This window comes from Corvus kubaryi, unplaced genomic scaffold (genome assembly GCF_017639235.1).
Source record: "Corvus kubaryi isolate FWS band 111438036 unplaced genomic scaffold, C.kubaryi_AGA036_p1.0 37394, whole genome shotgun sequence".
In the NCBI taxonomy this organism is placed as follows: domain Eukaryota; kingdom Metazoa; phylum Chordata; class Aves; order Passeriformes; family Corvidae; genus Corvus; species Corvus kubaryi.
The window spans coordinates 16,609,465-16,623,845 of NW_024581133.1; the positions used below are offsets into that span (position 1 = coordinate 16,609,465).

A 14,381-nucleotide genomic window follows, 5' to 3' on the forward strand; every position below is an offset into this window, starting at 1 on the left:
TGTGGAACTGATGATCATCTCCTCTAATACTGTTGCAACCTCAAAACGAGCTTTAGAAAACCCCCCAACCCCCCCCATGTTCATGTGCGTGGGTTCTGGAGAATCCTCGTTTACTGTATTATCCGTGCCCTGCTGTTTGTAGAGCTTTGCAAAGCTGAGCTACTGGTAGTGCCATGTAACCCTTGGCTGCTACAAATACCCCTGCACACGCTTTAGAAAAAGGCTTGGCGGGTGTGGATCTGTTGAGTAACAACCAGTTTGCCTGAAGTACTTTTACTGCAAGTTTTGGTACCGATCGGCCAGTGATGGAACATATGCAAAGCTGTGCTAGAAGCACTGTACAGAGGGGTCCCATTGCTCAGGAATTTGTGATTCCCTGACTGTGGTTCTAAGCCTTGGCCATGCATTCACTGTATGAGTGTGATCTTCAGCAGGGGAGTAGCTTTATGGTTATCAAAATGGGCTGTTGCATTATATATGCAGTGAAATGGAGCTGAGGTCTGTTGTGGCATAAAGGTAACCTTTGGATTTTCCATAATGAAGGATGGAGTAGCAATAGCGATTTATACTATAATGGAGTGAAATTCTTACTTAACATATCAGTTATATAATGGGTTATATAACTAACAACTGATTTGCTATTCTGATGTTCTGCCTCCAAGCAACTGGGACCTTAAATGTCACTATAAAAACATAAATTACAGACCTTACAGTGGGATTACCATGATTCCTAGCTTTAGGTTAAAGCTGTAAGATCACAGATTTCAAGGTATGCCTGAAGTCAAGCACATTTTTATAGTTCCAAGCTAGAATTCAGAGTCTGATGAGAAGCTGTTCCCTTTTATGTTTAAGCTGTATTTGCAAAAGACAATAGAATGCAGAAAGATTTTATTCTGCATCAAAGGGCAGTTCTGTGGGGAAAAAGAACAAAACCATTAAAGATGATATTGTTAAAAACAGCATTAACATTCTGCAATTACTTCTTGTCATGGTGCAATCCTAAGAAATGTAGGAAATAACTAAGATAGCTCAAGTATACCTCAGAATTGTGTTGTAGAGAGTTTCTGTTTCAATATGAACTTTAAAAAAGGGCAACGTGATAACTGCTGTTTACTCTTCATTCTAATTTTGTCTTGATGCTCATTTATTAAATAGCGGAGAGGATTCGGTATTTACTTTTTTACATTTTGGTGGTGGTGGTAGTTTAGTATTGCACTGCTGAAGTGTTATTGTGCAATGGATGGACAATGAGGACAGTCCAGGAGTAAAGTTTTAGCAATATACGCTTGCACATGCTCCAGCCATGCTACGAAGTTGCTGAAGGCCAAGGAAAAGTAGGCTGAGGTGCTTGTGTGTAAAATGCAATGTTTTCCTGAAAGTGGGAACTTCTCTTGAAAAAAATCTATCCCCTCCACTACTGGCATTTGAACATGCAAAGGAAATAATTCAGAGTACTTGATGTACAGAATTCTGCATAAAAATCTTGGTTTGTCTTGTAGGAGCCTTTAACTAATAAGTAGATTGAATAAAGATTTCTTAAGGAGAACATCACTTTAGAAGTCCTATTGTATATTAATTTGGTTCCATGGAATCCTAAATGAATTCTGTGACAGCACAAGAGTATTTCACTTAGGAATACTGCAGTTGTCTTTAAAGGGAGTGGGAAGCCTGTTTGTTTTATTTTCAGAGGATTTTGAGTTTTTATTTATTTACTAAAATATTTTCCCTTTGTCCATTTTAGCATGTTGCAGACCACATTCCTCAGCTGGTGCAGGGTGTAAGAGGAAGTCAAGCTCAGGCAGAAGACCTCAGTGCCCAGCTTGCTTTAATAAATTCCAGCCAGAATTTCCTTCAGGTGAAGTGAACCAATTATTGCAGTAGATGCAAAAAGCATTTTTTTAGTGCTGTATGTTTTCATTTGTGATAAATAGCCAGTAAACTATTAAAAACCATGTCAAGAAGTTCATTGCTGACTATGAGCCATAGATAGGAGAACTTAGTTCCTCAGGTTAGGTGGCTGAAATACATTGTATCTGTGGAGAGTGACAACTGCTGACATTGAGGTTAAAAGTAACAAGAAAAAACGAATGTTTATGGAGAACCAACATTCATTGCCATAGCACGTGCCTTCTGGGAAAGAGTTTAAAGAACAAGCTGAAGAGAATTTAGCATCTTTCTAGGTAGAGGTCTGAGTATGTGAGAGGCTGTTGTAACCATTTTAGGCAAGGTACACTTAGTGTTGGAGCAACAAGTTTCAGAATTCGTCAGAAATAAAAGGGAATATTAGCCTGGTTTTGTAGATATTAGCCTGCATAATGGATCGGGATTGACGGTTTGGCCAAAACACAAAATTTGACTCTGTGCTTTTTCTAAAACATCTTGAAATAGAAAGATAGAATAGTGAGCATTGATAACAAAACTATTGGCTTATTGTTAATGTTGCAAAAAACAACACCAGAAACCAATTCTCTGTGTAATGGCAGGGTCATTACTTGGCATCAGTTAGTCTTGCCTTAAATGTGATTGCTGTTAGCAGGTTTTTACGGTCCTGTCTAGGCAGAGGGATCACAAACCATGTTCTCATTCTGTTTAAGTATTTGCTCTATGATTCCCTCTGGAGTCATTCACATGATTGATCCATCTCCCCTATGGCTGTATGTGTGTACAATGGTCATGATGAGAATCAGCAAAGGCTTTTAATTGTATTAGCAGTAATCTCTCTGTAGAGGCATTGCTTGAATTACAGTTTCAATTTCATAGAATTTTGGTAGAGATTAATATTTAGAAAAATAAAGAGAAATTTGCCATCTCTGCCACCTGGACCTGATTCTATCACATGTATGCTGACTGGCAAAATTTCACATTTCAATAATTTTAAGTAGTCTACATGACTACTTAATGGCCTCAGACAGACATTGGAACCAATGGAGTAGTCATTGTCCCAGTAAAGCACAGATGAGTCCTGCTGCAGAGGACACGGAAAGGGGACAGAATTATGACTGGGTACTCCAGCTTAAGGAGCAGGATTGTGCTGGTCATTAAAGAAAAATCTAGAAACCTCATGAGTGTGTGAATGGAGAAAGCAGTTTGTTTATTGACTCCTAAGCCTTCTTTAAAAAAAATGAGCTGGTAAAACCAATTGTGTTCACTGTTGTTCCTTGAACAGCCTGGAAGTAAAATGGTGGCATCTGCTAAAGCTGCTGTCCCCACAGTAACTGATCAAGCAGCAGCAATGCAGCTCAGTCAGTGTGCAAAGAATCTTGCTACCAGCTTAGCTGAGCTACGAACTGCCTCCCAGAAGGTAGGTAAATACTGGTTTTAATCAGCTAAAACAAGAGGGCTTTGCATCTCCCCTGAGGGAACAGCTCATGCTCAGGCAGTGTTCACCTCTCACTGCTGTGTTTTGTGCACTCTTTGCTCAGACTCCCAGGTGGCCTCTGTATCATGATAGAAAGGGGAGGGAGAAGGGACAAGAAAACTGAAAAGCTTGTGCTACCCTTTCCACACGAGACAGATGTGAGGAGAGTATACAGAGCAGCACATCAAGACTCTGAGCTGCTGTTACATTTGAGGGAGAGCAGGGAAAAGGGAGCACATCTCGTGCCCCACCAAAGCCGTGAGAACCCAGCTACTGCATTGCTGTGCTCACTGTTGTAATTGTGAACTGGAATCATCATCTCTAGAATTCAGGGAAGCAGAGGCTCTCGGTGTTTCACACAGAGATTTCTAAACCATGTGGGGCTTAAAAAAAAATACGAGTGGAAAGTCTCGTCTTTTTTGCGTGTGTGTACACTGAGGCCTGAAACCAGGATTGTAGCATTGAGGTGGCTGCTCCTGAGCTCATGCTGGAAGTTCCATCTCGTACTGATGAATGTGGGCTGCCACATCAGGGGGTCAGCATGGCTTTGGTCACGATGCACAATGGGGCCACTGGTGAAAAGGGAAATCCAGAGTGTAGCAGTTACCTTCTCAGTCCCTGAGCTGCCTGCTGTGAGGGGACATGTACGCAAGCCAAGTGCACCTTACTCCCCTGGTGCCTCTTAGCAGAGTATTATTCTCTTCGTAGACTGAAATGCAGGAGTTTGGAATCCATGATGTATAACATTTAGAGGGCTCACAATTGCCTCTGAAGTAGGAAGAGAAATAATTTGGGAGGGGGAGATCAGATCTGAAGCATTTACTGTTTCTGAAAGTTGCTTACAGCTGCTAACAGTGGTACTGATCTGATTTCTGAATAGGCTCATGAAGCTTGTGGCCCAATGGAAATCGATTCTGCTTTGAATACAGTCCAGACACTCAAAAATGAACTTCAAGATGCAAAGATGGCAGCTGTGGATGGACAGTTAAAACCTCTCCCAGGAGAAACTGTAATTGAGGAAGGATGTTCTTCATTTAAAAACAAACAAACAAAGTTAGCTGTTAAAAAACTTAAATATTAGAGGCAAAACAAGTCATGAGGCTTTGGATAATGATGATGCTGATAAGAGTTTACATTGATTCACTTAAAAAGAGTATATGTTACTTCTACGCCAGAAGTATGTTCTGTAGTAGAGTTATTCATGGAACTGTAGGGCCGCCTCCTCTAGTGTACAAATTACAGTTTGGTACCAGAAATGTTTCAGTCTTGTAAAAAGAATTTCTTTTCAATTGTGACAATGATGAGAACTCAGGACAGCCAGTTCTAGTAGGCTTAAAAAGTGAAATGGTTTATTTGGGGAAAAAAAAGAAGCCCTTCTTAGATGAAGGTATTTACTTCCATTGCTAATTATAAAATATTTTTGTTCACACTACCTAATATGTTAATTTACTTCATCCTGAATAGGGAAAACATGCTAGTCAGGTTTCAGAGAAACTGTGTGTGTATTCAGTAGCTGAGGTGAAAGTTTAGGTTTTTGAGGAATGAGGAATTTTGTAGTACTGTTTAAAAAGAAGTGTTTTCGTTGACCTTAAACTAAGTATTTTGTCCTTTGCAATTTTTTGCAGCTTGAGAAATGCACTCAGGACCTGGGAAGCACATCCAAAGCAGTCGGTTCTTCAATGGCCCAGCTGTTAACTTGTGCTGCTCAGGGCAACGAGCACTACACAGGTACTGGTTTATTCAGAATGGCTCTGTGAAACCTCTTCTTTCCATCAAATACTTGATGAAAGGTTTTCTTATCACAGACTACTTAAATCAAGGAATTACTCCATTATTTTTTTTTAGTGCTGATAGTGAATTGTGGTAAGCTACTAAGGACTGTGAGTGTGACTCGTGCTTCATAAAGAACCGTGATGCAATCTGCTCTGTCTTTAATCAGAATAGATTGGGACATGTTGTTTTTGTAAATATGTGCCACTGAAACTCTGTGAAGGGCAGAACTAAAATATGTTACACTTTAAAGGTCAGTGCCGCTGGAAATGCTGCTATGTCCTTACAGAAAGTTTAAAGGAGTGCCTTGGATATGTTTTGAAGCGACATAGTGGGGCAATTTGAAGCAAACATAGTGGGGCAGCTTGGTGACGTTCAGAACTGCGTCTCTTCCTAGGTGTTACCAGGTCACATGTACAATGCAGCTGCTCTGGCTGATTCATTGAGCACATTTGCATAGTTTCAGGTAAAGCCAGCAGGGAACCTGGGCACACAGATTCTACTGTTTATTTTTGGACCTGTACTTTTAGCAACAAAAAACCACCTTAATAAGAAAAACGCTCTGCAGGAGGGACAACAGTTTACTTGTAGATGTTTAAATGTTCTGTGTCCTTATTTCTGATAGAAATGAAAGCTGTTGTTGCAAATGCTTCCATAAGATTTTTTTCTAATATTACTGATAAAAGGCGTTATGGCAATTACCACTTCATTGGTTATAATTGCATCTGGGCTCTAGAACTTACAGTTGCTTTCATTTGAAGCAGATGGAATTGCATCGAGATGGCTCATGTTTCTATCACATAGTTATGCAGAAGTAGGCACTGGGTGTCAGGTAAGGGAGTACAGATACTTGCAGCTGATAATGAATAGCTAAATCTAGTAGCTCTCTTATCATCAGGTTGTAGGAAACCTTACAAAGCAATGAGTTCCTTTTCAATAATTGCCTAGATAGAAGGAGGAGGCCATTATTCATGTAGACTTACACCTTAGCACTGGAGCTGATGGATGTCCTTTAACATTGGCCAGACAGACCACAGAAACTAATTTTATTGCATCCTTTCTGTGACTTCATTCAGTTATTTTTATTTATTTTTACTCACAGTGATGTTAGGTTATACCAAGTTGTATCATTCCTAATAAACTCTTCTTTGAGTGCTTGAAATTAAACTATTGTGCTATGGCTCTGGACTCCTGTACACCATTCTTGCAGACAATCACTTCCCCCATAGCTTGGAGTATGAGCTTTTCCTCATCTACAGGTTTTAGCTTTTCTTTTTCAGTGTTTCACTGAGATGTAGTCAGTGGTGTAGAGAGCTGTGCCCAGAATGGTCTTTGGGCTATAACATTTACTTTATGGCTTCACTACAGGCATTTCTCTAAGCAAATGGTACTGTGTATTTCAAATGTGTTTCTGTTTGAAGATTTTCTTTTAAATTGAATTTGCAGTGTTATTTTGCAATAGGATCATTACCTGCAAGATCATGTCATAAAATACAAAGATTGTCTTTAATAGAATCCTTGGTGAAATCTGACCATAGGAGTTGCTGCCAGAGAAACTGCTCAGGCCTTGAAGACTTTGGCTCAGGCAGCACGAGGGGTTGCAGCGTCTACCACTGATCCTGTGGCAGCACACGCAATGCTGGATTCAGCCAGGGATGTCATGGAAGGCTCTGCCATGCTGATTCAGGAGGCCAAGCAGGCCCTGGCTGCCCCAGGGGATGCAGACAGTCAGCAGAGATTAGCCCAGGTAAGCTGGGACTTGAGCAGCTGCATGAGTTGTCAAACACCTGGTGAATTTATTCCAAATCAGCATTAAATAAGGAGCGAGAATGACAGAAAATAAGGCTGCAAGGCATGTCAGCTTTCTATTCCTTTCAACAGCCCTCAGACAGTAACATCATGCCTATGCTAAACAATGCAGATGGTATAAAGTATGGTATTTTAGTCATCTCTTAGAAAAATATACAAAGATGCAGCTCTCTGCTTTTACCCACAACATATGTGAGGAGACTGCTTGATTGCAAATGTGAGACAGCCATTAAACTCATAATTTTTAAATAAAATATCTATACCATGTTATATTCAAAAAGTGAGTGCATATTTTATTCATATGTGGCACCACTGCATCTGAATACTTTAAAAAGTGGCAGGTTCTTTTTTTACTGGTTTGAAAAGTTCTAGAATTGGCCTGCATTGTAAATAATTTCTTATGAAGATACCTTTGTCTTAATCAGAACTTTTTACGAAGTGGCATGCAACAAATTTCTGTGATTAGTATATAGATAACTTCAGGGGCATTCCCTTACCTGCAGCCTTTATCCCAGGTGCCAGGAGCAGTTGTGGGGCTGCCCTGCCAACACTATACTGTCAAATGGATGAGACTAAAAAAAGACTGCAGGGCAGCAAACCGGGGAAGTTGCAAGCCTCAAAAATGGCCCTGTAAGGGTCAGAATGTGGGAATTGCTGGCTGTGGAGTAGAGGCTGTGCCTCCTATTAATGAGCATTTAAGCCTCTCTGTGTGAATGTGTTCACTTGTGTGTTGTAGGTGGCAAAAGCAGTGTCTCACTCCTTGAATAACTGTGTGAATTGTCTGCCTGGACAAAAGGATGTGGATGTGGCCTTGAAGAGTATCGGGGAATCCAGCAAGAAGCTTCTTGTTGATTCAGTAAGATGGCTTTTAACATGGAAGTAAATTTCAGAAAACTGAACAGCAGATCTGGGTTCCCCATGTGTCAAATCATTATTTAATAAATGTGCCCTAAGTATACTTAAGTGTACTTAATGTAAGCCATGTTTAAGCACCTTTAGGCAGCTGCTACTTAGACTGAAACACTGTTTTTCTAGTTTTATGGGCAAGGTGAAATGTGTCTATGACTTGTGAAGTCAATATTAAAATTATTGTCATAGCTTGGTATTAAGTTTTTGGTTTTGAAAATGGCAACTATGACTTAACATTCTGAAGAATATAAAAATTAGAAAATTATAGTTCATCTCCCACCTAGAAGTGATCAGTTCACTTGAAGGAGCATTGTGATCTGTCAAAAAATGTTTGGTCGTTTTGTGCAAAGAGTAGAATTGTTACTTTGTTTAACTGCATCCATCTTTTTGCACTGGTATTTTGCCAGAAGGTTACATTGTTTGAACAGCCTTTTTTCTCCTGCACCCACCAGTAACCTTGCTGTCCTGTGAATGAAGGAGGAATGGTGTTTTGATATGTTTGTGCAATGCCTTTTGATAAAACCAGGGGTTTTTTGCCAAGCTGTGTTACCAGAGGGAGTTTAGAGTAATTCTGAAGAGCTGCCAATAACTTGTGTCCCTTGAAAAGCTTACAGACTTGTCTGTCCCTTGAAAGAAGCAGCAGGACTCGTTACTGGACAGATTAGTGGTTGACAGCTGTCCCATAGTTCCAGCTCACTACTCTCTTGCATTTAGTGTTCTCAACGTGTGTTGAACTCTCCAGTCATGAAAGGCTGGTGTGATGTGACAGACAATAAAATACTGAACTTTGCCTCTTACAGCTACCTCCAAGTTCAAAGTCATTTCAAGAAGCTCAGAGTGAACTGAACCAGGCAGCAGCAGACCTGAATCAGTCAGCTGGAGAAGTTGTCCATGCTACACGGGGCCAAAGTGGGGAACTGGCTGCAGCCTCTGGGAAATTCAGTGATGACTTCGATGAATTTCTTGATGCTGGTATTGAAATGGCTGGCCAAGCACAAGTAAGTTCTTGATCATGCTAATTGAGGGATAATCTTGGCTATAACCTCTGGCAGTGCAGTACATTGTTTATGTAGCAGTAGAGTGCAGTACAGCATGCTGGTGTGAGCCTATCCCGATATGCCAGGAGGTGTTGGTTGTGAGGCAGTCATCTGGAACTGGTTATCTGGAATGAAGAGAACTCAGCATTTGCATCTTCCACAGGATTTTGGTATTTGTTACTTGTCCAGTCAGAAATATGACTTTGTACTCCCCTGTGTAGTTTGGTAACTAATTTGAGCTGCGTATTTGAAGATACAGAGATGTGCTGAACCTCTGAGCTTGTGGAAAGGGTTGCTTCTATTGCAGTAGAACTACCATGGAGCATAATTTAGGTGAATGCTGTTCAAAATTTAGCACCTTTCTTTGCTACTTTTGAAATACTTGAAGTGGATGGAGGAAAAGATGCTTTGATATCGCTCTGTGGGGCTGTGGACCTGCTACAGAGTGGAGCAAGCACTTGAAGAGGGCTGCCTAAAATGCCATCCTTGGATCTGACAGCAAGCACTTGGACTTGTGTTCAGTGATTTAAAATGTGGCAGAGTTCTACTCTGATGAACTCTAACAATCAGGAATGTTGTTACATGTGGCCAAGCTTATTCCTGGTAGTCTGGGAACTCATTACAAGTTGGAGATACCACCTTCAGTTTATCTACTGGGTACAGTTGTGCTGAGCTACAGTAATTGATCATTTGGCAATGTTTTAGCATAACAAATGTCAGTATATAAAAAGGAATTGTGTATCAGAAGAGATGGGAGGAATTGCAGAAAAAAGAATCTGCAGATGGTTTTGCCCTGGTTCATAGGAGGATCCTGCAAACCTAAGAAATGATTGCCAAAGGAGAATGGCAAGAAGGTCCTGCATGTGTCAGTCCTTTGAAGTCATTTATGAAGTGTCTCTCTAGAGCAGATGCTTTGTAGATAGACCTGAGTAGAGAGATCTGACAGTGGCTGGTGGTTGTTGTCCATCACAACTTCATCATTCAGGTTCCAGATGTGTGAAGTGAGTTAGGCTCCATATACAGCTGAGTCTGAAGGTGAGAAGCAGTGAGATACCTGACTGTCTCTTTAGCTGTGGACCACATTGACTTTTAGAATGTTTTGTTTGAGGGAATTCAGTGAAGGTAGAGGTAGAAATGATACTGTAAATGGCTTCTTGAAATGAGAATCCAGCTGCTGATGATCTTGTGGCCCTTGTGAATTTGCTTATCCTCCTGACACAGGGGATGGTAACCATCTTAGTTATTAATGGCTGATCCTTCAATAGCGAAAGCCCTCTGTGTGTAGTTGTTTGGCCTGAACAGAAGCAATACCAGGTATTTTGGGTGACTAGCAAAATGTAGGGGAAGGGAGGAAGTAGAATGTAGTAAATACAGAGTAAAAGTTATTCATATCAGCTGAACAATATGCAACCTTTTTACATAAAACTGTGAACAGACTTAGAAAAAATGGGTTCCCTTCTACTGTTCATTCACAGAAGAGTCTAGTCACAGCTATTTGCTGTGAAAATGCAATACTCTTCTGTAAGTGTATTTAAATGCAGGTTTCCCTTTTCAAGAAATGGCTTAAAATAAGTAATAGAACATCCAAGTCAAAATACTGACCAAAGTAGGCTTATAGAAACTTATTTTCATGGAAAAGATGACTTTCTGGAGGATATTTTTGTGTGAGCAATCCCAGTTAGATGCTAGAGAGCCTGTGGGCTGCACAAAGGATGCCAGAATACAGAGAGCATACACTGACAGAATAATGTGAAGCAGTTGTGCCAGGCAGAGACACATAAGAGTCTTGACAACAAAAGCATTGTTCAATAAGTAGTAAAGTTTCTCCATTGCTCACTTGTGAATACTACCATTGTTAGAAGCCAAGCTATTTGTTGTAAGGGTCTTTTTCTGTTATGTAAGTGAAGCTAGAGGCACCTGTCTGGGTGAACAGAGGCTTGGGCCATCCTTCTCTGGGCTCACGTATGTCAGTGGTTTCAGGTGGATAAGCAAACTGGGTTTCCATATGTGGTTTTAGCACACTCTCTTTATTGTAAATTTTGTACTTAATGTTATGCTGCTGTGGCTTTCCAGACTAAAGAGGACCAGATTCAAGTCATAGGTAACCTCAAGAGCATCTCTATGGCTTCCAGCAAGCTGTTACTGGCTGCCAAGTCTCTGTCTGTTGATCCTGGAGCTCCTAATGCCAAGAACCTCTTAGCAGCAGCAGCAAGGTAAGGATGTGTTGATTGCTTTTTGTTTTCCTGTGATATTTGCTTTTCTCTGTGATATTTATATTGTGCTTATGTATTTTTCTGCTGTTGATAGTGAACTGAGTGGTTGCAACCTGTAGTTCTATTTAAATGGAAGTAGGCCAGAGGAAAGTTGCTTATGTTGGAGTAGTTCCTCAACTGGTATAACTTGTTACCCTTGGTGGAAATAGGAACCAGCATTTGAAGACTTGGCCTGTTTTTGAAAGGAACCAATGTATTTTACCTACTGTTTTCTCACCATCTGTGTTCTGACAAGGCAACAAGCCTCTCAATCCCTGAAAGAAAAGGAATTGAATAATATTTTTATATAGAATGTGTTTGAAAATCGTATTGTAGCTACCTATCACTAACAGTGTGCATATGTGTATGATCAGGAATGCTTGAAAGGATTAGATGCTACATTTCTTCAGTGGAACATACCCTTACTTTAAGGATTATAAATCCACTCCCTCACTAAAGGGCTTCCTTAAGAATCTACGCTACTTTACTTTGTCATATTTCGTAAAAAAAAAAAAATTACATCTATTTCTATGTCTCCCTGGAAAAAAAATAGCATCTATGAAAATTGTGGGTAATGAAAGACAGGCTGCTTGAGAGTGAAGGAGTGGCATGACTTGTTATTGCCGCAGCATCAAACTGCTACAGATTTCTGCTTTAGGCTTGGAGCATTCCTGATTGGAGTGTAGAGGAATTTAGTGTCCCCAGTGAAATCCAGGTAGTTTTAAGTTCCTTCCAGGCTGGTATTCCCTCTATGGAAGCATGTAATAGAAAAAGGGAGGTGAGCCAGGTCGAGCCTTTAGCTGTTCTGTGTGTGCGTGTGTGAGACCTTACACAGACACCACATACCCGTGTGAAGTGAATACTGCATCAGCTCTCAGCTTGTGTTTAAGGTGCTAAGGAGACGTTGTATTTCCCTTCTCAGATCCTCTGGGCTGGCTTGTGACAAGCTTGCCAGGTCTCTGTTCTTTCCCTGCTATGATAGATTAGGGTCAAACATTTTTATTTTCTCTCTTCTCACGAAAATGAAAAAAGAGACACAGCTCTCTTATTATGAGATAGCTCTTCTCATTTTTCTCTCACCATCTGTGGTATTGTGATTAGTCTTGGGTTGTGTTGGTTTTGTTTTGCTTTCTTCCTCCTTTCCTCCAGTTGTGATAGACGCTTCAGCTTTTTCAGTAGCTTTGTCTTCCTTGTGGAGGCATTTTTCTTGACCACCTCTGACAGGACTGCAACACTGGCTGAGTTCCTTGCAGGGTCCAAGTATTTGTGTGTTGTATTTGACGAAAATAGATGTGGCCTTTAGAGTCCTAGCACGCCCTTCCCACTCTGGGATTGGTGTTTGAGGAGCCACCTTGTTGGTTCTACTGTGTCCAAATGGTTTTCAGAGTAATGTTTGTACACTGGATGGATTCCTGGTAGAGGTACCTGGTGTGTAATAATGATATTCATAAGACCATGTGGCATTCTCTACAAAGCTGATAGTTCTCTCTCTTCAACTGCTGATATTCCCTGAGTCAGAGAATTGAGTCTCACATTACAATCAACAGCAGACAAGATATTTTTGTGTGAGGTTTCTCTGGGAATGAACAGAACTTTCAATTTTTGTCATTTATTCCTATGTCTGTACACAATCATATTTTTCTGATGCATAGAAATCACTGATGTTCAGCAGGTGGAACACCAGGTCCTCCACAAGGACAACAAAGCTGCTGAAAAGGGTAGGAGTCTCAGTTAAACAAGTATGTCTACTAGTTTCCATTCTTTTTACCCTGGAATTTAACATGAACATAATGCATGTAATAAGCACATCCTGTTTGCTTTTGTAACAGTAGGATACCCTCCATCCTGGTAATCATGTTATTGATATGTTATTGAGTGCCTGTTTTCTGAAAGGGAAAGTGATGCAAATGCCATTCAGTTTCCAAGGCCAGAGGAAAGCATATTCTCCATGCACTCCAATTTCACTGATTTTCTCTTCTTCTAGATGCCACGTTCCTGGGTTGTTAGTCATGAGTCTAAAATGAATGTAGTTATCATGAATTTTGCCTGTTATCAGAGCATCTATCAGAAAGACAGATAGTGACTGTTGTATGTCCAGAGCTGTGAACTCCTATAGGAACATGATGCCTTTGCATAACTTGTTCTCTGTGGATATAAACCTATGGGAGAATATCAGTTATTAGCTACAGAGAAAAAAACCGATTTGGTAACCAACTAAGGAAGTATATAGCAGGATTGTGTGTGTGTATTATCTATGTCAGACAAGATACAGGACTTTGCTAGAGAAGGGTAGATAAAATTTAGTTTAAATTCAAGCATTGTTTTCCATATCAGTCACTTGTTTCTTTATCCTTCAGGGCTTTTGGGGTGGTAGTTGAGAAATGATTCAGTTAATGTCAGACCTGGAGAAGTGCTGAAATACCTTTTAGCAGCTACACTCTATCGCTGTGCCACTGTAATGTGCTGGCCTTGGCCTGCTGCCAGATGGTGTTCTGTCCTTTGTCTCCAGTGTTTTCCCAGAGGTGCCACCAGTTTGGCTGCTGGGCTCAGCCATGTAGTAGATCCGAGTTTTGTATCTTTATGCAGTGTACAGTTAATGACAAAAGTTTTACTAAGAGGAATAGTTCAACTATAAAATCCACCTTTTTTCCTCCTACTCTCCCTAGAGCTGTGACTGAGAGTATAAACCAGCTCATCACACTGTGCACCCAGCAAGCTCCCGGGCAGAAGGAATGTGATAATGCACTCAGAGAACTGGAGGTATTACTATATTTCAAATGTTCTTATAATTGAAAGTGGACCCCAAATGTTTGTTTCCTTTGTATTCTTTGTCTGAATAGCTCCTGTCACTGTCTTCTCACTTGACGTCTGCGGCAGGGGTTTTAATTGCGTACGAGGTGAGCATGGAACCCATGAAAATCTTGTCGTTTTGGCCAGAATTAAATTTGCTACCCTGTCCCTGTCTCCTCTTTTCTGCCCTCCAAAGGTACAGTTTAGTCCCTATTATTCATACTTACTGTGACTTAAGGAAGAATCAGGACAAGATGGACATTTCTACTACCACCAGTGCGGTGGAGGGAGCTGCAATATCTTGGTTTTTCCACTTGCAGGATGTTGTTACTGACATCCCACTTTAGGGTGGTGTTTGCCATCTTTTACCTTGACCTTTCTTTTTTAATGCCTTGTTTCTGCCTTCCCTATCAAACTGTGATGTGTGTGTCAATACAGGCTTGTGCAAGGTATGTT

At 40.6% G+C, this 14,381-nt stretch overlaps 1 protein-coding gene across 5 annotated transcripts in view; it reads left to right on the forward strand.

Annotated features, from left to right (window-relative positions):
- TLN2 (talin 2) overlaps nucleotides 1-14,381 on the forward strand; it is a 145,872-nt gene that overhangs the window by 86,144 nt on the left and 45,347 nt on the right. For all 5 annotated transcript variants that reach the window (XM_042039640.1, XM_042039638.1, XM_042039641.1 and 2 more), the window contains 9 exons: nucleotides 1,742-1,855; nucleotides 3,167-3,301; nucleotides 4,239-4,367; nucleotides 4,984-5,086; nucleotides 6,667-6,875; nucleotides 7,674-7,793; nucleotides 8,647-8,844; nucleotides 10,957-11,096; nucleotides 13,802-13,895. In XM_042039640.1, coding sequence (XP_041895574.1) covers nucleotides 1,742-1,855; nucleotides 3,167-3,301; nucleotides 4,239-4,367; nucleotides 4,984-5,086; nucleotides 6,667-6,875; nucleotides 7,674-7,793; nucleotides 8,647-8,844; nucleotides 10,957-11,096; nucleotides 13,802-13,895 — 1,242 coding nt within the window. The remainder of the gene's footprint in view (nucleotides 1-1,741; nucleotides 1,856-3,166; nucleotides 3,302-4,238; nucleotides 4,368-4,983; nucleotides 5,087-6,666; nucleotides 6,876-7,673; nucleotides 7,794-8,646; nucleotides 8,845-10,956; nucleotides 11,097-13,801; nucleotides 13,896-14,381) is intronic.